At 39.5% G+C, this 24,084-nt stretch overlaps 1 protein-coding gene across 1 annotated transcript; it reads left to right on the forward strand.

Moving 5' to 3' along the window:
- DMTF1 (cyclin D binding myb like transcription factor 1) lies at positions 1-24,084 on the forward strand. The gene is made up of 17 exons (XM_008638363.2): positions 1-402; positions 1,800-1,916; positions 2,404-2,523; positions 3,462-3,556; positions 4,314-4,428; positions 6,598-6,674; positions 8,109-8,266; positions 9,088-9,120; positions 10,239-10,348; positions 10,887-11,115; positions 12,691-12,842; positions 14,304-14,519; positions 16,995-17,080; positions 17,693-17,851; positions 18,588-18,974; positions 22,048-22,195; positions 22,726-24,084. Exons 1-17 carry the CDS (start codon positions 330-332, stop codon positions 22,833-22,835), a joined length of 2,385 nt encoding a protein of 794 aa, XP_008636585.1. The 5' UTR covers positions 1-329; the 3' UTR covers positions 22,836-24,084.

Raw genomic sequence — 24,084 nt, forward strand, 5'->3', positions numbered from 1 at the left:
GAATTCTCCACCTCATTTCTGTTAACTTTAGGGATTTTTACTACAGAAGTCCTTGTAGTAAAACTTACTCAGAAAGTACATATGAACATGGAAAAGAGAATCTGTTTATTTTGTCCCAATTTGTTCACTCCCCAAAAGCTAAATGAATAACTTCAAGCTGAGTTGAAAAAGTTACAGTCTTCTAATTTAGCTCTAATGCTTTGGATGTCTTTCTTCATGTTTTAGCATTAAGGATGCCCTATTGGGTTCCTAAAATCAGTATTACACCCATGCAGCAAACAGCAGCTTCTAGTGAAGGATAGAGCACAGGCTGTAAAACTCAGCAGCAGATGAATCCCAAGGAAGTCACTTCGTCCTACGCTTGCATGTGGCAAGGAACTGTTGCTGATGGTAGATGTGCAAGTAAGTTTGAGAACCCTCTGATTTAAAATGTCAGTGGTATCTGAAATTTTTTACATGTTCAGAAGGGTAATATCACTTAGTTTGATGAATCAGTCACTACATGTGCTTAAAGAGGTGCCAAATCTTCCAACAAGCTCGAGAGGTGAGAATTTTTTTGAAGGACTGGCAGTAGTTTTATCTTTCTAGGATAACACTTCTCTTGGGAATCTTCAATACCGAAGAACATGTTTTCTGATTAAAAATGCAATAATGTTTACATTATACAGGGAATTTGAAATCCAGGTTGTAAATTCCCCTTACATATGGGTATATGGCTATCCTTGCCTAGTACATGGAAAATTTGTGATGTGATTGTGGTTTCTTTTTTCTAAAGCTGTAGTCAGTTATTTTTAAACAACATTGTGGCTTCAAAATAACAGTAGTTTTTTGTTGTTGTTGACATATGAGTAAATACAGAAAAAGGACTGAGCAGTTAAAGGAGAAATAGATGATATTTTCTTTTTACAAATCTGTGCCAAAGTCAACAAAACCAGGCTTAAAACTGATGAAATCTTTGCAAAGCTTCTGGATATTTCAGGGGTGATTTCATTTATCTTCTGCAGCTGCAAAGGTCACATTTCTTTGTATTTGGATAAAACTTTTGTTGTGGGGTATTGCTTTGTTTTATTTCAGAACTAGTTTAATTTACGTAGAATTTCTTACAAACTTTGTGTTTCATTGCAGTATTTTTATGGTGGAAATGAAATTATCAGAGACTCTTCATGTTGCCCTAGTTCTGTGACTTCAATGGCTTATCCTGGATTAGTTATTCTCTCCATATCTTTTTGTTCTGGTGATTGCTTGCAACCAATTTTTCTGTTGCTCTTGTTTAAATGCTAAAGAAAAAGTGCAAGTTTCACATTTAGTTATATGCATGGAAGGAGAATAAAACTTTGCAACTTGGCAGTCTATAAATAGGGCAGCTGTGACTAATAGGACACTAGAAAAATATTTGTCGGTCTTGAGTAGCTTTCAGTTCTGTAATAGAATTATTAAATTAACAGAATAAATATTGGACAAAAATCATCAGATGTGAAGAATTTAAATGCTGAAAAAGTAATAGCCTTGGTTTGTGTTTGGAAAAAAAATCAGTAGATTGCAAATTCTCCTGAGTAGGGAGTTTAGGTACTATTTTTAACTGGAGAAGTTACTTTAAAGCTATCTGATTTTACTCTTTGCAATATGTAAGGGTGCAGGAAAGTAAAGGTAGGTGAATGTCTGAAATTGTGGATTTTTCTTGTGAAAGAGCAGATTCATTCCTTTGGGGAGGTTGTGCTGGTTGGTTGGGGTATGGAAGCAGCATTATGGTCCAAGTGGAATCCAACTGCAGAAATGTAATCTGAATGTTGCTCTTTCAGGTTTGAGTATGAGCACAGTTGAAGAAGAGTCTGACACAGTGACAGTAGAAACCGTGAACTCTGTGACTTTGACTCAGGACACTGAAGGGAACCTAATTCTTCATTGCCCTCAAAATGGTATAGAATTGTATTGCATAGTATTTTTTTTTTCTTCTTTGTTTTGAGTGATCTGACCACCATACATCCCTGCCCACAAATTCTGTGAGCTACTCAGGTTCAGCTTACTGTGCAAGAATTGTTCTGCTTTGGTTTAAAGAATAATTAAATGTTGAATTAGGTATAAATCCCAAAACTGCCTGTGTATGCCCAACAAAGATAGAGCTGCTGTGATTTATTTCAGTTGAAATGGATTCTTAGAACCAAGCACGCACCCAAATTTCCTTAGACTGGTTTGTGTTTGGCAGACTGTGGATGGAATTTTCAAAGAAAGTGCACGTTGAGGAAATCACATGAACTGCTGTTGTCCATAACTTCCAAGTTCCTGGGCAGCAGCAAAGCACTGAACCAGCCTGTCACATTTGGTTTGGCCCACTTTGTTAGGAGAACTCTGTCCAAGGCTCCAGTTAGCTTATAGGAAGTAACCTGGGTACTTTTTTGTTGTTAGAAGCTGATGAAGTAGACTCTGAAGACAGCTCTGAACCTCCACACAAGAGGCTTTGTTTGTCAGAGGATGATCAAAGCCTTGATGATTCTACTCCATGCATTTCTGTTGTTGCAGTTCCAAGTAAGTTCTTTTATGTGCTCCTGTAGCAAAAATATCTGTTGGTAAAGGTTAAAAGTGGACTCTTTGAATCACATTAGGATATTTCCATGGGGCTTTTTCTTCTCAATTTTTGTAATGTACTTCTGTATCATCTTTTCTCTCAGCCTTGGATAGTTTTGTAGCAATTGATATTTATACAATACTGGCAAAATAAGCCTGTCTTAAAGTGGAGAAGAGACCTGCAGGCACAGGTGCATTGAATAAATTGAAGGATAAGTAAATGAACAGCAAACTAGATGTTTTCCACCTGCTAAGAGATTAGGTTTTTTTAATGATCAGACAGTATAGTTAGTATTTCAATGTTTTGTAATATTGAGGTGTATGTAAAGGAGATTGATGTAAAAAAAATAGGATGAATACTGAATAAGTCTTAAGGAAGTTGATTGAATATTAGATAGTTTAATACAATCTCCCAGAGGGAAGTAAAACCAGGTCTAGTTAAAATACCAATTTGCAGTATCTAGAGTGGCTGTTTATTTGGTGGAACTAGCCAGAAACTCCTCAGAAGTAAAGGCATTATCATGTTGAAGGAGGACTGGGGAAAAAGCATGCAGCCAAAAGGTTTGAATGTTGTCTTTTAATAACTGGGAAATACCAGAAAGGCTGTAAAGGAAGTATTAATACAGTTTCAAATGTTTGCATCAAACACATTTTGTTTATGTTTCACATTAGGTCTTAGTTGTTAGTCAAGTGTAAAACTGAAGGTTTCAAAACTCATATTTAAATTTTGTGAAAAGAAGCAGTTGATAATCGTTTTAGTGAATTTACTGTGTTAACAAATAAATACCAAATAAGGCTCTTCAAAATTTTCAGTTCAAAGGTAGCCATTTATAAAACTTGTAGCATGTGTAAAAAACACTTCAGGAGTAAAGTATGCAACTAACTTACCCATTCTGAAGTTTCAGAAAATGATCAGAGCTTTGAGGTGACCATGACTGCTACCACTGAGGTAGCTGAAGATGAGATTAATGAAGGAACTGTTACCCAGATTCAGGTACAGTAAAACTTTAAAATTTACCAATTTGATGTATGCTTTTATTTAAATTGAAATGAAAAGGAAAACAAGTATCAGAAATGCTTACTAAATTAATAAGACACTTTAAAACAAATGTATGTGAGCATGGATCTTGTTTGTAAAAATGCTGTTCTGTAAAAGGGCAGTTGAATAATTTTATGTATGAGAGAGGTTATTTGTAGTCTAAGTTACTGCCCAAAATGCAATACAGCAAAGAGTAGTAGAGGTAACCCTCCACTGGTAATTACATGCTCTGTTGTGATCTGCATAAATGACAAGCTTCTCTGTTATCTCTGTCATTCTTTGATTGTAAATTAAGCTCTATAACAGGCTTAAGTAGTCTTTGTCTTGTCACTAGTCCTAGCAGTTACATGCAGTTTTCATTGTGGGTATACCATGTTTAAAAGTTCTAGACTGGAGATGCTGGACATAGTCCAGTTTCCTTCACAGCCAGTGAGACTCTTCTTACTTACTGTACATTAAACAAGATGAAAAATGTTAACCAATTAATTCTCACAACATCTTTATATTAAGAGGCTAAATCTTACTCAGGTTTTTTAAGAAAGGTGATACTTTCAATGCTGTATCTAAAACGTGGCACTTTTGAACAGTCAGCAAGGTGACGAGGTGTGCTGATTTAATTTGCCTTCAAACTATGTCTCCACGTTAATTGCAAAGTGAAAATTGAAAAACAACTGAATATTTGACTGTATCATTTCATATTGGTCTTTTCAAGATTCTTCAGAATGAACAGCTGGATGAAATCTCCCCAATGGGCAATGAAGAAGTATCAGCTGTTAGTCAAGCGTGGTTCACAACCAAAGAGGATAAGGATTCTCTAACCAATAAAGGTAGGATATTTCAAATGCAGTTCTCCCATGCTGTAAAAAGGTAAATGATTCCAAATGTCTCAGAGCATTTTGCAAGTTGCATAAGGTAATCTGGTCTGGCTTTTTATGAGATGAGCCATGCCTGCAGTGGTGACAGTAGTGGCTACAGTAGGGAAGGGCTGTGGGTCCTTTGTGTCTGCCCAGATGGGGCAGAGAGTTGTGTTTGCCTGGCTGGGGGTGGGGAGCTGCAGCAGAGGGGAGGACAACCAGGAGAAAAACCAATCCATGATTAGGTTAATGGAGTTGCTTCAGAAGAAGAGGACTCCTGCAGACCAGGATCTAATGAAATAATCTCTACTACTCCTAAAACTTCCACCCCATTGTGCATTCCTCCCTTTCCAAATATATCCGTGCAATCGTGTAGTAGTTGCTGAACTTAAGAGCTTTTGTTTTTTCTTTCATCCCCCCAGGGGAAGCGACTTTCTAAACCTAGAGAAACAACTTAGTGTCAAATGTGTTGTCTCTCCAGTTTCCTCAGCCTCTCTACTGTTTTTCTTACTTTGACTTTTACTTTTTCTAGAGGGAAAATAATTCTTTTTTCAGTCAGTTCAAAGCAACTCCCTTTTTTGTTAGAAACCTTTAGGAAGAGACGCAACATTGTCAGCTGGTCAAAGGAGGGCACTAAATTTGGTGATTCCAGTTCAGAGATGAATAATTTGAGGAAGACATTTCTAGTAAAATATGCCAAGAAAAATATTTGAGAATCTCTACTGGCTGAACTTTTCTTGTAAACTCTGTGGTTTGTCAGGAGATAAGCAGTGGAGGAATGCCAGTATGTGTCTTCTTTTACAGTAGCTCAGAGTTTGGCACGTGTAGTCTGAGGTCATCATTTTATAGCAGTCTCCACCTGATAATGCTTTCTTCCCAGACCTGTGGGCAGGTTACGATATTCTTGACTATGAATATGCAAACATGTGAAGTGCAGAATAAATGTCCTTTCCTAAAATAGTTTAGTATTAAAGCTTATTCCATGTAAAGAGTAGCAGTGTCCTATTAAATCAGTTTAGAGGCTTGGACAGAGGTGTGAATTACAGTTACAGTTACAGTAATACATTATTTTTCTGTCTCTGTAGCTGTGGAAGAAGAGATTGAAGCCGTGGGGCACAGGAAAAGAGTACTCTCTCACCAGTTCTAGTGGAATTAGTAATAATGCCTGTACTTTTCATTATAATTGGATTTGAGTAAACAGTCTCTTTGGTGTGTTCTGTCTCTCAGCTCTGGTAATTAGCAGGCTGAGAAGGAAGTACCCTGATTTTCCTGAGCAGAGGTGGGCAGGTAGCCAGCACACACCAGTATGTAAACTGGGTCACACCAGCATAAGTGTAATTAAAAGTATGGTATGACCATAAGGGGAAGAAAGGAAAATTTAGAGGAGTAATGTTTTAATGTTTTATTGTTAGATTTCAGGTTTGAAGTTTTCCCTCTGAATAAAGTTGGTTGGGTTTGCTTTTAAAGCTTAGCTGGCATTGTAGTTTCTAAGGGCATAGACAGAGAGGAAACGTTATTGTTTGTTTCTATTGGTTTGCCACTTTTATTTGGGAAGTAAAAGACTCCCCACAACTTTTTATCTTGACTGTGACCTCTGAGAATTACTCCCAATGCAAAAAAAAGAGAGATGGGGACCAGTTTCTCAAAAAAGACTAAGTGGAGCATTTACCTCTATGAAAAGCACTCACAGTAGGTGGCACTACTCGCATGTTCAGGAGCGTTAAGGCATGCAAAAGAACCCGATGTTGTTGCCAGTTCCTCAGGTAATACTCTGAGTCACATTTTATGTTCCAGCTTCTAGAATCATTATGAGTGCATGGAAATCTCAGCTGTCAGTTTAAAGACAGAACTTTCCTAGTTGCAGCTGAAGAGAAAGTCTGAAAATGTGACTTGACAGCGCATAGAGGAGCTCACGTTCTGTTTTTACAAATGGGATGTTTTTGAAATGGAATCTGACTCACGTTATTTAAATATTAGTTGATGCTTACTGTCAGTTATGAAATAACATCTGTTTAAAATTAATTCTAGTTATATTTTTAGTCTTTTCTGTGTTAATTGCAGCATGGGTCATGTTTTCAGATAACTTCTGTTCTTGCTGTTTTTCTGGCCTTCACTTCAGTAGTTTGTCATTTCTTTTTTCAGGCCATAAGTGGAAGCAAGGGATGTGGTCAAAGGAAGAAATTGACATTTTGATGAGTAACATTGAGCGTTATTTAAAGGTATGTTTAGAGTATGTTCCCTCCTTGTTGGTGTGGTGATGCAGTTCCTGCTAGAAACCAACTTTGTTTAGTACTTCCCAGAATACACAATAAGTGTTTCAGATTGGTTTGTTGTAAAAATGATCATTACCCATTTGACATACATTAAAAAAAATTATTCATAGACAGGATTTAAGTACTACTAAATGTAGCATTGCTTTTAATTTTATACTGAGTGCAGCCCATTTTGAACATTCTGACATGACATTTTACATGGTTAAATCTCTTTCTCTGATTATACATTGAGGACTCATAAAAGCTTTGTTGAAGATGGTTGAAAAAAATTGCACTAGCAGTAGAAATAATTCTCCTTAGTGAGCACTGAATACAACTTCCAGCCTTCCTTGGTGCCAAGTCTGTGATTGTGTACTTCACTAGCAGGATGCCTGTGTCTGCTTTCTTCCCCTTAAATTATTAGGGTCAGAGTTCAGTGCAAATGGGCACGTGGTGAACACACTAACAGTGATAATTGCCCGTGAGTCATATTTGTGGTAGGTTTGCAGCTGAGAATATTTGAGCTGAGCCCTAACAACTGAGAATATACAGCCTGGATATTACAGTTTCACCATTCTTCGCTTATGGTTTAAAAAAAATCCCTGAATTCAGTGTTCGTTGGAATAAAAATCCACAGTATTAGTTGTAGAGAGTGTGTCTGCCCCCACACATATTAGAGTTTCTGCCACAAAATCATTAATGGGTAATACTATGTTTTAAATCTAGTGAAGCTTTTTTAAGCTAGCTGAATAACTTTTCTGAGTTACTGGTAAATCATTCGATTCATTCTTTTTCCACTTACCTGCTTTCTTGTCCTGCTTTGAATAATTGAAATATAGTGATTCTTAGTTTAAGCTGAAGTTAAGCTTTACTGTTACACTTCATTGCAGTGGTTTTGTATTGAATTTGAATTTCCATCAGAGCAAGAAGAGTAGTTTAATTGAAAGAAATTGCTTTTGCATAAGGAGTATTTAAAATTATGTAATAAATTGGTATAGCACTGTTTGACAGCCTTCTCTTGTATGGCCCCAGGCTAATTCCACCACAATACATTTTCCATGATGTTATATATGATGGTTCAATTTTTGATCTAAAATATACATTGGACAGATTTTTTTTTTCTTAAATGTGGACAGGAGTTAGAGCTTTTGTGTCTCCCTGGACTCCAACGTAAAAAAAACCAAAACAACAAAACCTACTCTTCAAGGATTTGTATTTGTGGGAGCTAATCCATAAATACTCAGTTTTACTTTCAGACTGTAGTATTTGTGATACACAGAAAGTTGCATAATGGCTTCAGTTCTTGTGTTCTACTTCTTGATTCCTAGGAGACTTTATCTAAGGTGTTTTGTTTGTGGTTTTTTTTTTTGTTTTTTTTTTTTTTTAAATGCTTTGTTCTAGGCCCGTGGAATAAAAGATGCCACTGAAATTATATTTGAAATGTCAAAAGATGAAAGAAAAGATTTCTACAGGACAATAGCTTGGGGTCTGAATCGGCCTCTCTTTGCTGTCTATAGAAGAGTTCTTCGCATGTATGATGACAGAAACCATGTTGGAAAGTATGAAACCTTCTAATGCTGCATGGTTTTATTGGTATGAGTAGGGTCATGTATTTATGTTTGACGTGTTCCATGTGAGACAAAATTTTAGCCAAACAGACCTCGATCTTCCTAATATGTCACCTCTACTCAATTCTGATAGATCAGCCATGACAATAGTTGTGTTCAATTGATGGTATTCAATGACAACTCTAAAAAACAAACAAAAATCCCAAAACAAAGGTGAATAACAGATTCTGACATGATGAGAAGACTTGGACACAAGCTTGGATCTTCTGAGATGTAACTTTTTCTAGACCTGTGACCTAGAAGTAACTGATCTTCACCTCTTATGCCCTTGCTTGCCCTTCTTTAAAACAGTGGTCTGGTGCCATCCAGAAAGGATATTATATTTTAATTTTTGAAGGTAGTTGAAAATTAAAAATACCTTCTCAATGCTGATTTGCTTTTTTGATGGAAAATCAGCTTTATGGTGATGGTGGACTGGGACAGTAAGGAAGAAGTAGCTGTTTATTTGAAAGACTAATGCAGAAAATTCTTATTTTATTCATAGGAGTAAGATCATGGAGAATGAGGAATTTTTCTGACAAATGAGAAGAATGTTATACCAGTTAACCTTAGAAATGCACTAATGTGGAAAATGGCATTTGTTTCTCACATTCTTCCAAAATATTCAGTCAGATTGTTTCTTACAGCTGGAATCCCTAATCTCTAATCTTAGCAGAACAACTAAATGTGTGCTGTGTGGTTAGTAAAATAAAAATATTTATGCTGTATACTTTCTGTTTAAAATAATGTCTTTTTATTTACCTGTTGCTTAGGTATACTCCTGAGGAAATTGAAAAGCTTAAAGAGTAAGTCATCTTATGAACAAGGTCACTCTTTCTTGTTTGTATTTAGTAGCTTGATTAATTTTTAAAGGTTTCCTTATATGAAATCGCTGAAGAATTACAAATAAATTTGACTGCTCCAGCACTATCCAAAAATAGTGGTTACTATCTAAAGAAAAATGAAACTACATTTGGATTCTTTTAAAATTGTTTTCTAGTGTGTGTTCAGGACCTAACAATATGCAACGAAGTTCTAAAGCCAGGCTTCTGTTGTAACTGGGAATGTTTCCGATTTTTACAAGCACAGTCAATATTTGTGGTTATGAGAAACAGAAATGCCATTTCTTCAGGAAATCTGAACAAAGGTTATTCCTAATGGAAGTGGCAGGGCAAGAGTAGGATCTCCCCTAGGAAGTATTACAGATACATAAACTATCAGTACAGCTCAAAAAGCCTAATTTTGAGTAGGAACCTGATAGATCAAGGAGATGGGGCTGCAGACTTTATCCCCTCCTGCACATTTCCAGGGTTGAGCAGTTGGAAGAAACTGTTGGACTGAAGGAAGGAAGGGGGTCTATTGCCTTGCATTGATGAATCTGTTTGGATCAGTTGAGCTGGTTTGTGTCATTCACAAGGTGCCTGTGGTTCCGGATGTGTCAGAACTAGTCATGGATCAACATTTTAAGCAACCTGCTGTCATGTGAAGGAGGAAAATGATTGTTAAAATGATGAACATGATTATGCAGTGTTTTGCTTAATTTAAATTGTAGGATGCCTGGGTTTTCATCGAGCATTATTTCAATTTCCAAGTGCTCTCTACACCACCTGAGAATCATTGAGGAACCTGTATGGAATGGAAATTGGCTATTTATCTAAACATTCATATTATGTTTAACACACTCATTAAGCCTCACAAGACAGATATTAAGCATTTTATAAGTGTCTTGTGGCTTAGCTGGCCCAAAAGGCTTCTAGAAACACATAGGAAAAATAGAAAATATTCATAATGAAGTAGCAAAGTGATTCCCCATTCTGTCTTTAGGCCTGTAAACTGCATGTTCATGCTGTTTTTATTAGAGAATATTTGATATTTTGGTAATTTTCTAACTGGATATAGTGCTAATGAGCACGTTTCTTTTTAGGCTGAGAGTAAAGCATGGTAATGATTGGGCCACAATAGGAGCTGCCCTGGGGAGAAGTGCTTCATCTGTAAAGGATCGATGTAGACTGATGAAGGATACCTGCAACACAGGTGAGGTAAATGCTGGTGTCAGAAATGGATATTCTGTTTAAAATTCTGTCCTTTGTGTCTAACAGTTATAAACTTACATTGTATGTTTGGTGTCGAGAGAGACAGATGCACTTCAGGAGTAAAATACTATTTATGTTTTAATGTATATATTCAAATACAAAGGAAAATTTAGGCAGACCTCATGTGATTAATGTCCACTAAATTGTTGTGTGGTTAATTCACTCCAGCTAACGCAGTTCAGATAGCTTGGATCAGTTTGCTTTGGTCCCTGTTTGGACAAGTTCTGTGTGGCCTCATTCATCTGTGAGAGAGAAGAGATAAATTTGGCAGCAGAACAACAGAATCGTTGATTTGTTAATCAAGAATGGATATAATATAAATTGTTAATAATTAAGACCAGTTGCTTCTTCTTCACAAGTCAATATTTACATCTGGAATAAGGTGTTGGACATGGAAGTTAAGTGTCTGCTGGCATGTTACGGATCAGGACAGAGGGTATCTGCTGCCAGTTAAGTTGGAGGGCTTCTCGCTCTTTCAGGAAAGTGGACGGAGAAAGAAGAAAAAAGACTGGCAGAAGTAGTGCACGAGCTGACAAGCACAGAGCCGGGTGACATTGTCACACAAGGTGTGTCATGGGCTGCTGTGGCTGAACGGGTCGGGACGCGCTCGGAGAAACAGTGCCGCTCGAAATGGCTCAACTATCTCAACTGGAAACAGAGTGGCGGCACCGAGTGGACCAAGGAGGATGAAATAAATCTGATCTTGAGGTTTGTTATTTTAGTTACTTTTAAAGGTGTGTAATATGTGTTGCTAGCAGGATTCCATTGGGGTCCATTTTGCTGGTTTCCTAGACACTGAAAATTCTAGAATCTTCCAAAAATCACTGCTGTGTTTACAGTTCCCAGAGATTTATTATTGAACATATTTTTTGTTTTTTGTTTTTTTAGTGAATGTTAGTGTTCGTGAAAGGTGTCAGATTGAAAACCCTGGAGACTGAAGTCTTCTTTATTCCACAGAAAAGGTACAGCACAGGCAGCAAACCGTGCAAGCTTCCCACACGTTGCCCCACCGATGCGCTTTAACCCTTAACTGGAGGGTAGCTCAGTCTCCCTGCCCGTTCAGTCCTTGGCCTCTCTGCTGAGATGACCAACAAGGGTCAAGTGTGGTGGTGGTTTCTGTGATGTGGACCTCTTGTCTACAAAAAGCTAAACTGAGACTGCAAATTAATTTCATGTAGGCCACCAAACACTGATTGGATATCAGCATCTCTGACTACATTTGAACTGGCAACCTGGTAGTGACTTTGGAAATCTTTGCTCTCTCCAATCCTCCTCCCATTTTGAATGCCTTTAACTCAGGCTTTTTAGCCAGTGGATTTTTATGGTTGGGTGGGAATAAAAAGCCAAGACATCCAGGGATTACTTACAAAGCAATATTAACAAATTTACTGAAGCTGTTTGACATGAACTCAAAATGAGGAGCCTGATTCCACATTTCAGAATGTGCTGGGTATATTTCTTATTATTTCTGGTTTGGTCTGTCCAGATATCATTTACTCATCCTACAGGGTTGGTTTTGGTCGTTTTTTTAATTTTTACTTTTTTCTTTCTTTAGCTTGCAAGAGTGCTCTTGCTTTGTTTCTGAAGAGGACTTTTCTTAACTTCCACAAAAATATTTTCCCCTCACTATTCACCTCTCTTTCATATGCTCCATGTACAGATAAGGGCAATTCAGAGATTTTTAGTGATTTCAGATTCTGGTAGAGAAGACTGTCCCTTATGTGGAGAGCCTGGTGGGATTGATTTATGAGAAAGTGTTTAATGCTGTAGTTAACTTCATCTACTTTGGCTAAGAAGCATCTGAGAGAAGGCAAAAATCTGTGTTAAGGATGGATGGTTGTTACTTAGAAGAAAACAAATATCATAACATGAAATTAATTAAAGTGAAAGTTCAGAGTGAGTCTCAGGAAGTACTTCCTGCCATGGAGATGTGTTTGGGGAATGTTTTTTCAAAAAGAAAAGATGCAAGTACCACCACTTGGAATGCTTCACGATAATCTGATCTAAATCCTAATGTATAAGTAAATAAGGAGAATAATCCTGCATGGCAAGGAGATGGACTGGGTCATCTAACAGGTCTAGTCCATCTTCTGTTGTTTATGATTCTGCTTGACCTCTGGCAGCGTGGAGCCTTGGAAGCCTGTGTCGATTCCTGAGCTCTGGTGGGCTGGTCACTAGCATGTCATTCTGCGCTGTTACGTGTGACACGGCCGGACTAGTGCAACACCCCTGCCGGTCTGGAGGGAAGTTTCTAACAGGTCAACATCTTCTGTGTCCTGCCAGGATAGCGGAACTTGAAGTTTCTGATGAAAATGACATCAATTGGGATTTACTGGCTGAAGGATGGAGTAGTGTCCGCTCCCCACAGTGGCTTCGGAGTAAATGGTGGACCATTAAAAGACAGATTGCAAACCACAAAGATGTTTCATTCCCTGGTAATGTACTACTTGCACACTTATCTTCCGAAAGCCCCTTTCACATATGTAAAAGGAATAGGGCTGCATTTTGTTGTCTGCTTATAGCATTGCTGGCCAAAGACCACATTGCTCCTTTGCTGGAAGTTACTGGCCCCTTGGATCTGCTGGCTGAATTGCTTCTAAAAGCAGTCCTTAAATGTTTCAGTCAAACAAGCCAAGCTGATGTGTACAACTAGACAGATTTCGCCATCCCTTCTCACTTTGGCTAAAGTGAGAGCATGTATATAAGCAGCCCAGCTGGCAGATCTCAGATGATGCTCATCTTTGGTATGGAGGGCAGTGACCGCCTCAGGTGGAAGAGGATATGTATCTGCAGCCTAACTAGGGCCTCAGGTTAGATGTGTTGCCTTTACGGTGTTAAAATGTAATCTCTGACAGGTGCTGAGCCTTAGCTGTAGACAGAAGGTAGATCTACTACTAGCTGCAGTGAGGAGGTGGAGAGGAGTCAGGAGTATAAAGCTCCCCCAAATACATCTCATACCATTTTCCCATTTTGGCTTGGAGACACCTAGTGCCTAAGCCAAAGGGATGTTTGTGACCTCCCTTGTCTGACTTGAGGAGAGGAAAAAAAATCAGAGAGATCAGTCATGTCATAATTAATGAAAGATGTAACTTAATGCACACTTGTGCTGTGGTTGACAGTGTGGTTATATATTAGTCCTGCCTGGAGGCTGCAGCTGGGAGGAGAGCCTCTTGTTACCACACATTAATAGGCAGCTGTTGCATCAAATAATTCATAATATAAATGCAGCACTGAATCAACAGACTCTGCTGTCTTTTCCCTGACAAAGGGAGATGTCTAGGCAGTTTGCTGTAATGAATATTAGAAAAGCTGAGGCCTCAGGTTTTGTAGCCTGCTGTTGCATCAGCTGCTCCCTCAGCAGGGCCAAAGCAATTATAGAGAAGAAGGGTGGGTGATTCTGTTGGAGCAATGGGCATCTTCATGCACAGGTGAAGAATTGTAATATAACCACTGTGGGATTCGTTGTCTCTTGCTCCCTGTTTTCAGTGACATTTCTGTCAAGCTCTCAAACAAATCTGCTTCTGTGGTGTAGAAGATTGGAGGATTTACTTTTGATAGCATCATTACACAAGTAGTGATACTGGCACTTGATTGTAGCTTGCATATACCATGCATCATTGTAGAGAGTTCCAGAATTGTATGGGCTGTGTGTTCTTTTATCTCCCCAAGCATCGTGAAATGCCTGGGTTCCATGGGGAAATCTAGTTCACTGCAGTAGTTGACTATAAATGGTCTATGTATGTGATAAATTTCTAGTTTCTATGTCTCTGGAGATTGTTTAAGTTCCAGATTCTGTAGGATTTCGTTTGCTCTTTTCATCTTGGGTACATCACCAATTGTAGTATTTCAAATGTGCTTCTTCAACCTGCTTTAGCATGAATGTTTTTTTCTCTCAGTGCTGATAAAGGGTCTTAAACAGCTCCACGAGAACCAAAAAAACAATCCAGGGCACCAGCTTCCAGACAACAAATGTGGCAGTGGATTAGCAAACACTAACTCCAGCTCTGGGGTGCAGCACGTGCAGATCCGGGTGGCTCGCTTGGAGGAGAGCACGGGCAGTGCCCCGAGTCCCATGGCAGCTCTGCAGATCCCAGTGCAGATCACCCACGTCTGTAAGTACTGAAACCACTCACACAAAACCTGAAGCTTTCTCATGTTAAGGTGGTGGAGGAGGATTGAGTATGTCTTAAAAGAGTTGTATTAATTCTCCCTTGGTCTTGCCATAACTTCAGATGAAACATTTCTGGGTTCCATTTACCTGTTTCTAACTCTGTTAGGAAAATGCAGATATTGCTGTGACAGTAGTTCCAAGAAGCTGCAATTGGAGCACCTGGACACAGGTGTTGCAGGTGTGTCTGTGTATGAGCACACAGGAGTTTGCCACATAACCTGTTCTTTGAAAAGCCCTCAGTACACAAACCTCTTAATGAAGATAGAGCATATATGTTTATTCCTTATATATGTTTATTCTGGTCACTCTTGTGTAGAACAATGAACATCGTGCACAGGATCTCCTTTTGTAAATTACGTAGACTGCTGTCTGTAAGTTCTGATGCAAGGAAGGTATAAGTGTTTTTTTCTAGTCCTGCTCTTTATTAGGCAGTTATTTCTAGACACAAACACTTGGAAAGTGTTAGCTGCCAAGTCACACCAACATTCAGCTAGTGTTCTGCTAAACCACTGTATTTTTTTTAAGTTGGTGCTTCCCATGCTCTTAAGGATGAACTTTGGTCATTATCTAACACTGATTACCAGGTCTGCTCTGAATGTAGTTCTTATTGCTTGATTTTGTAACTAATCTTACTAAGTAACTCCAGTCACAGGCAGTCTGTCATCTGCACTGTGTATTGTTTTGCACCATTTGGCATTTGTAAATTTTATTAGGAAAAATTATTGCTTTGGTCTTGCTGATTACCAAATCAGTTACAGAATATTCTGAATTGGAAGGGATCCATGTGGATCATTGAGTCCCAGCTCCTAAGTGAATGGCCTGTACAGGGGTTGGACCCACAACCTTGGCATTATTAGCACCCTGCTCTGACCAACTGAGCTAAGTTGATCAGGCTACAAACTGATTCTTCAGACTGTGACTGAATGGGCATTTGGCAAACAATTTTCTAATTTTATTAGATTAACCTGTATTAATCTATTTGTTAAGTGCTATCTTCATTTTATGAGATTTATTTTCTAATTAGAATGACACATGACACCAAGCCAAGAACTTTTTATCTGTCATAATATGCCAGTGGTCTCAGACTTTGATGAAGCTTGATCGAAGCTGATGGGTTTTGATGAGCAGGCAAGAGGGGCTGGGATCCTGGAACCTTTAGTTCTTTCTGAATTGAACCCTGTAATGGTTATTTTGTGACTTGACTCGCCTCTGTCTGCCTAACAAGCCTTTTCCCCCATTTTAGTCTGGTTTTCTAAAGAATTTCTGGTTGTGTAATGCAAGTGACTTTTGTATTGTATGTTTCACAGTCCCATGAGAGCTGAAGCTATTAGCCACTTTCAGCTGCATTGGGTGGAAGGCCCAGGGTTTCAAAGGGGCAGTTCCTGAGGTTTTATGAATATAGCTGGCTGGGTGACTGACAGGCCACACTTTACAGCTCTGCTACTGAGTACCAGGAAATCTGCAGCAGGAAACCTTGAACATGGCACTACAACAACAAAAGCTTCAAAACTGGAGCTTTTATCTTCTTAAGAGTCCAAAATTACTGTATTTTGCAGCCGCAGAGTTTCTAGTGCTTGGGTCACTGTTACCATCTTGTAGATCTTTTCCCCTTTTAGTATTTAGGAAAATACTGGAAAGTCCCAGGGAGAGTATTAATTTGGTTTCAGCTTCCTGGAACTTGTGATTTGTTTTTTAAGACTAAGTAAAAATCATAATTATGGTTATAAAGTTTTGGGTTAGAAGTTGTTTAGACCTGGTGATCTTAACCTGGTACATCAACTGTTTTCAGTGCTTTTTTTCACTGCTTTTAGAATTAATGGAGATAACTGCATAAGTAATTAACACAGTTGTAGTAATACTTACAGCTGTTATACACTGCAGTCATAACACATAGGTTAGGCAAATATCTTGTGAAGCATCTGATCTTTCATCAGGGTGGACATACTGTGGAGGGCAGAAAAGATTAAAAATACAAAAAAAAAAAAGAGGTCTGTGGGAAACACAACAGTATTAAGCCTGACACCAGTTTAAAGCAAGCAGTACATGATCCAAAGCGTATCATTACACCAAAGGTATCGTTACATTAGAACCTCTTGCAAATCTCATTACAGAAAGCAATTAGATCACGTCAGAAACTTTATTTTTCTGCTTTTATCTCTGTGTGCTTAAACCCATACTTAGTTTCTTTTGCTCTTTTGGATTGTAGAATGCTCTCTTTAAATAGTATTGTGTCTTGGGTACCAATTAGGGAACTTTGTCATTAGGATTGCAGCCAGTTTTCTTTTTCCTCATAGTGGAATTAACAGTTCCCTGCCATGTATTAATTATAGTATGTTATGTTCTCTGCAGGGCTGAACATTCTGGTTTACTACTTTCCTTTTCTTTTTTTTTTTTTTTTTTTGCCTTCCTTTTGCAGCCTCAACTGATTCCCCTGCTGCTACTGTTGACTCTGAAACAATAACACTGAACAGTGGAACACTGCAGACCTTTGAGATTCTTCCAGTAAGTAACTGGTATTTGTTATTGTGGTTTTTTTTTCTTTTAAGCCCAGCTACTTCTTACACTATAGAACTGTGCATTAAAAAAAAATTCAAGTAGAAGGAATTTAAAAGTTCTAAAACTTATTTCTGAAAGTGTAATCCATTAGGGCTGCAAGATAAACTGTGAATTACAGTTAAATGCTTTAAATTTGCATTAAGTTTTCCTTTGTGCTTGGATTTTTTTCTTTGTTGAAATCTGAAATAGAGGAGCCAGAGAAAGCTCGCAGCCAGTAAGGATTGTGTCAATTCCACTGTCCTGTAATTTATAGCACAGTTTCTCTTTAATCTCAAGGCAAAAGTAAGTTGAATTCATTCCTTTTTTACCTACTGTTGTACAGCATAATACAGACCTGATGGGCTCCTGCCCTTAATACTTGCCTTGGTAGCCCAGGGTTCTAGATGAGTTTTTTTGTGGTTTTTGAGTGCAGTACAGCAGTCAGTGCAGAAGGGATTGGATTGGATTGCTGTGGTGGTTTTCCAGGGGAGTTACAGTTAGGCTGGTTCATGTAAATCAAAATGCTCCAGTATGGCCTGGGGAGTGTGTTTGGGTATTAAACCTGTGTTGTCTTCGTAGTCTTTCCACCTCCAGCCGACTGGGACACCAGGTACCTACTTACTGCAGACAAGCTCGAGCCAAGGCCTCCCTTTAACGCTGACAACGAGTCCCACCATGACCCTGACGGCCACGGCAGCTCCGGCCTCCCCGGAGCAGATCATCGTTCACGCCTTATCCGTAAGAGCTCTGGGCGGGGACAGCTCCGGGCTTTGGGCACTGGGGGAAGGGGGACATTGTAAGGTAGGGCCCTGCACATACATGTTAAATTTGCAAAGCAGTTCTTAAATCATAACAATGTTACCTGGCTTAAAATCCTGAAGACTAAGATTTTGGGGGTTTGTGTATTGTTTTTAAAAAGCAACCTCAGGTTGCTTCAAAACTTAGCTTAGTGAGCAAGTTCTGAACAGGATGTCTCCATTTAGTGGCTTGGTCCCCAGCAAAACCAAATCTTGTTGTTTCATGATGTTTTCAGTTACTCTCACGAATAGATAATGGTTCACAACACTTCGATAGTAGTGCCAAGTATTGCTTTTTGGTAGAGGGAGGAAAGGGGAAGCAAACTGGAGATTGAATCACAAAAGTGATGCAAAATTCAGTTGAAAAAACCCTGACCTTCTGAATCTACAGTGATCCTCACCTGAATGGTTGCCTCTTTCATACTGTTTTATTTTTAATTTATTTGTGATTTAAAGAACAGACGACACCACGTTCAGTCTACAGAGTTATCATTTAGGAACAGGAAAGGTCAACAGATGATCTGGGCTGACATCCTGTGTATATAAAACTCTAAACTACACTTAGCAATTTGAATCTTTTGCTTGTATTTGCTTGAAAGACTTGTAAATAGTTACAGGAAAGTCTCTGACCTTTTTGGGGGTTTTATTTGTCTCTTTTTTGCAAATGCTGCTCACAGCCAGAGCATTTGTTAAACACAAGTGACAACGTCACGGTGCAGTGCCACACGCCGAGTGTCATAATCCGCACTGTTGCTGCCGAAGACATCTCGTCCTCTGTCACCCAGACAGAACTGACTGTGGATTCAGACATTCAGTCAGCTGACCTGACAGATCCTCCAGACACCCTGGGAACAAATACTTTCCCAGATGATATCCATCAGTCCAAACTGAGTGACGAAGAGCAGTCAGCCTACAACGAAGATGATGCTTCCAAATTTAGCAGCAGGAAAAGCAGAGAACTGATGGATGGAGTTATGGTAAGAACAGAGGAGGAGATTGCAGATGCCAGCCTGAAACAGGATGAGGATTCTCACTCTGATCTACCCAGCACGTACGTTACTGAGGTAAGGGAGGGCATGATACTTGATATTTTCTCCACTTCTGCATAGAGAATGATTTCATTGTATCTTTGGGCTTTATGTTACGCTATTTGAAATATCTCAGTGATTTCATGTATATTGGTACTTGAAGGGAGGCTACAAGCAAGATGGAGAGAGACTAATTTATAAGAACATAAAGTGAAAGGACAAAGGGGGATGGCTTCAAACTGAAAGAAGGTAGCTTGAGGCTGGGTATTAGGAAGAAATTCTTGACTGTGATGGTGGTAAGGCAGTGGAATGGGTTGTGCAGAAGAGCTGTGGATGCCCCGGCTGCCTCATCTCTGGAAGTGTTCAAGGCTTTGGACAGGGCTTTGAGCAGCCCGGTCTCGCAAAAGGTGTCCTTGCCTGTGGCAGGGGGTTAGAACTAGATGATCTTCAAGGTCCCTTCCAATCCAAACAGTTCTGTGATTCTCTATCAGTTCTACAAGTATTTGTTGAGATCCTGTATCCTTGAGCTCTGTTGGTATGAGTATGAAAGTAACAGCATCTAGTTTGGTACTGAGACTGATATGTGACTTCATTTGAAGCACTGAATACCTCACTAGCTATGGAGTCATTTCAGTACTCAGGGTACTTCTGAATGGTGACAGTGGAAAGCTGGAACTTTGGTGGCACTGAACAGTTGCCTTCATGTGATTCCTGTTTGATGCTGTTGCTTTAAACTGGGCTGTTAATTGTCCAACACACCTGCATCAATAGATAGATTGAACAAAGGAGGCAAAGTATTTAGGTTTTGCTTTATGAATCTAATAACATACTTCAAGATGTTTCACAGTTTCCAGTTTGGAGGACTTCTGTTAAACGTACTGCTCCAGTCAAGTATCTGTTAAATGGGAATTTGAAGTGTTAAGCTAGTTCTCTCTCTGGCCTCAGATTTATTCATCTCTAACACCTGAGATGCAGAGATGAGTTTATCCAAATGATTACAGGTATTTGGATTGTTTATACTAAATTCCTCCATCTTTCACTTGTTGGAATTATGAAAATGACTTAAGTCACAGAAAACAGAGGTGCTAAAAAGAAGATAACACTCTTTAGTGGGTAGAAAATACTTCTTCCCTTACAAGTTTGATTAGGTTAGAATGTGGGAAAAGATGAGTTAGAGTGAAATACCCCATCCTGTTTTTTAAAACACTGTGCTCTACAGTAGCTGTATTTCTGCTTTGTCAGTCTTGAAAATCCATCACTGATCTGCTTTGGCTTTGTCTTTGAAGAAGCTTCTAATAGACAGTCCATATCCATTATGCTCTTACAAAAGGGAGAATCTTTGTACATCTCAAGTTTGCTACTACAGAAGCTTCTGAATCCTGCATACATATGAATCTGGGGATTATTCTTCCATTTTCCTCTTTCCGTGCCATGGTTGACGTAATTGTGTTAAGATTTTCAACATTTGACACAGACCATCAGCTTTCTACTCTTAAGTTTAAAACTTCAGCTTCTCGAGGTAGAATTAATAAACTTTTGATATTAACCTAGTTCCTAATTTAGCTTTGTACAAATTGCTTATGGCTAGCAGGATATAAAACTATAAACTTTTTTTTTCTTTACAGAAAAACAAACTGAATTTGTAATTCTAATTTGCCTTACCCTTCTAGTCAGATTCAAGTTTGACATGTGTATTTAAATTCTAGGAAATAGTGAACTGTCTGTGAGTAATTCTCAGTAAAAAGTTACTCTAGAAAAACATGCCTAAATTTTGTTTTCTTTAAGTCAGTGTTATTTTTATGAGCTTGCCAGGGTTGTATTGTCACTGTGGGTGGGTAGTGGGAGGCAGGCAGTCATGCTGCAGGGTTTTATTATTTCTGGCTGGGAAAGGTGCCCATTTGCCACAATGGCTTCTTTAGTTTGTCACGCCTCCTCTTCTCAGTTTCAAGCCTTGCCAGCCCAGTGCTGCTGGTGGGCAGAGCTGTGTGCTCTGCAGAGAGCTGCTCCTGCAGGTCAGGCACATGGTGCCCTCATGGATGGGACCTAGTGCAGTTCACTGAGCTGCAGCACAGGTTGTCAGCTCCTCTTCAGCAGCATTAGTGAAGGGGTTTTCAGGCAGCTGCCTTTGCAAAAACACTGTGGAGTTATGTAAGGAAATAAGTTTTCCTGACGAAACCAAGGTGGAGGAGGATTTTCTTAAACATAGAGGGCTGTGACCTCTCCTAAACAATTCCTGCTCCCTCTGAAAACAGGGACAAATCTAGGTACCTTCCACTGTGTCAGCAACAGTGGAAGGCATTCTGTATCAGGAGTTCCTGAAGTTTGAACAAACCTTACACGTTACACAAAAAAGCTGGAATCCAAATATCTCTGCTGGTTCTGGCAGTACTGTGTAGGATGACTTTTCACTGTGTTTGTGGAACGAGGAGTGTGCTGTGACACTGAGTCAGCCAGATGTGTTAGTGCCATTCCAGTACCACAGGAGCCAGGGAAGAGGCAGCAGCAGCAGTTATGGTAGGCTGGGAAGAGAGTGAGGGTATTGACAACTTGTAGCTGGAAGGAATCAGTGTGTTGCCAATCTTCTGGTATCATGAGGTTCAGCAAAAATGTCTGGAGCCAACCTCCAGCCAGTGACAGGCACAGCAAATCAAGTGGGTCTTTGAGCTCTGTGTTCAGTTAACACTTGACAACAGGAGTTGTGAAACTTAAGGTAAAGCTGTTGTGTTTGTGGAGCAGGTAAATACTATGTAATGTTCTAGTTTCAGAACATCTAGACAGCAAGTAGTGGAAAAGCCTAATTATTCCTCTTCAGACAAAACGTATGACTTGCAAGGGAACGTTTTATCACCACCGTGTCTCCTTTCCTCTCCACCTGCCTTTATATTGCTCAACAGGGTGAAATTCTTCTCATACTGTTTTTGGGTGCCTGCACTAAAATGGAACATGTCCTGTAAATGCTGAAATAAACTATCTCAGGTGCTGACATTTCAATTTAATGAGATAAAAGTCATCCAGAGTGTGATGCTTACTGTGGAGTATGGCTGAGCAATGCAGGTTTTTGTTTATGCTACCAGGAATGCACTCTCATGGCCTATTCTGTGTTGTGCAGGACCTGGGTTCCCCAGCGATAGAAGAACAAGTTGATCAACCTACAATAGATGATGAGACTGTGCTTATTGTTCCTTCTTCCCATGGTTTTATCCAGGCAACGGATGATATAGATAGTGAATCAGTCTTGCCCTTGACAACTCTCACAGGTATGACAGTCTCTTTCATTAAAGCAGTATATAGAGCTTTTGAGTCTCTGCAGACAGTGCTTAGTGGATGCTTGCTTTCTCTTAAATAATTTTACATGTCAGTGCTGTGAAACTTTTAAGTACTCCTCAGAGGAAGGATCTCCCTGCAGAGCCCTCAGAGGGTCAGCAGTGATAGTGTAATACCTGATGGATGCAAATGCAAGTCACACTGTTGCATCCATATCCATCTATATTGGTCATCACTTACCTTCTCTAAGGATACTCAGAACCCACCTGGATGTGGTCCTGTGCAACGTGCTCTAGCTGAACCAGCTTTAGCAAGGGGTTGGACTAGAGGATCTCCAGAGGTCCTTTCCAACCCCAGCTGTTCTGTGATCCTGTGAAACTAAAAATTGCAAACTGCCTAGTTTGAACAATATTGCTTATAATTGGTTAGAATTCCAGACTACATTTCCTGTCTCCTAAGTTTGTATTTTATATCTTGTTAGAATGGCACAGCAATAGTTCTAATGCTTATTGTCTCTTGACAGATCCTATCCTACAACATCATGGAGATGGGTCACACATTATTGGCTCATCGTTGGGCAGCCCTGACTCGGAAGATTCAAAGGATGTTGAGGATTTAGTGAGCTGTCACTGAGAAGCAGCAATGGTGTCTATTTCTATTGACCATGTTTGCATTGTGAAATTAGTTACAACCCTGTGCCACATTTCCAAAGAAAGCAGTCACGGTCTGTCTCTTTGAACAGAAACTTCCAGTGTGAAGTGACTACAGTGCACTTTCTCTGCTCAGGCTGTTTCCCTCATCTGGGAGGGGGGACCGAGCTGCCAACCAAGGCCTGCAGGTGCCACATCTCACTGGGGTGTTCCAGTGTTCTGAAGAGCCTCTGTTGTAGTGCTCACTGCTCAGATCCATCCAGCTCTGATCTGACTTGTTACTGATGTGCTGAACTGCACACATGGAGAACTGGACAGAAGTCAAGGATTGCGGACTGTAGCCTCTTAGTGCCACAGCAAGTATTCGTTTGCACAGGTTACATGAAGAATGGGTGAGGATTTCTGCACTCACTGACTCTTGTAATAGATGGAGTAAGAGACTGTTACATTTCAGGAAGGAGTGAGTTCCATCAAAGACTTCAGGGAGCGTGGGGAGCATCATGAAGCAGTGGTGTGTGTATTCCCATCTCATCTGACTCATTAGTATGTCTGTGGCATAGGAAGAAGGCAGAAGCTTATGGGACGTGCCTGGTCTGCTTGTTCCTGAGGAGTCCGTTGCTGGCAATGGACAGAGCTTGGAAAGATCACTTGTGGAAAATCTTTTCTTGTTTTTTGGGGTTTTTTTTCTTTTTTCTCATCACTACAGCAAGCTGAATAAAAAGGGAAGGGCTATGAGAAAGGGAAGCTACTGGGACCCACCAGCCTCCCCCCACAAGCTTGGAATTTTGAGATTGTTGTGAGTAGGTTGGAATGTTTGTATCTCTCGCTGTTTACCTGACACTACCAGCCACCTCTCCAGAGGTGATTCCTGCAGCAGGTTAGTAGATGGGGAGTGGTGTGAAGGTGGCAAAGTCTTGGAGGAATAGCTCTGTGAGAGTTTGGACATAGGCCCCCAAGGCAAAGGAGGCCAGTTAATTCCTACATCGTTTGAAACAGACACTAGGCTGAGCAGCAGCCTGTTAGCTAGGAATCAAGAGAAAAAGCTATAGAAACTAAAGACTTGTATAAATTATTTTATTTATTTCTGTAATTAGCTCTTCATAATCAAGAGTTGGTCTTTTTCAGTCTGTGGTTTTGTTAATGTGAAAAATAAGTTGTAGTTTTAAATGGTTACCTAGGGAACAGAAATAATTGTATATTCAGTTTCAATAAAATAAAGAGTATTTGTCTTA

This window comes from Corvus brachyrhynchos, unplaced genomic scaffold (genome assembly GCF_000691975.1).
Source record: "Corvus brachyrhynchos isolate BGI_N302 unplaced genomic scaffold, ASM69197v1 scaffold307, whole genome shotgun sequence".
In the NCBI taxonomy this organism is placed as follows: Eukaryota; Metazoa; Chordata; class Aves; order Passeriformes; family Corvidae; genus Corvus; species Corvus brachyrhynchos.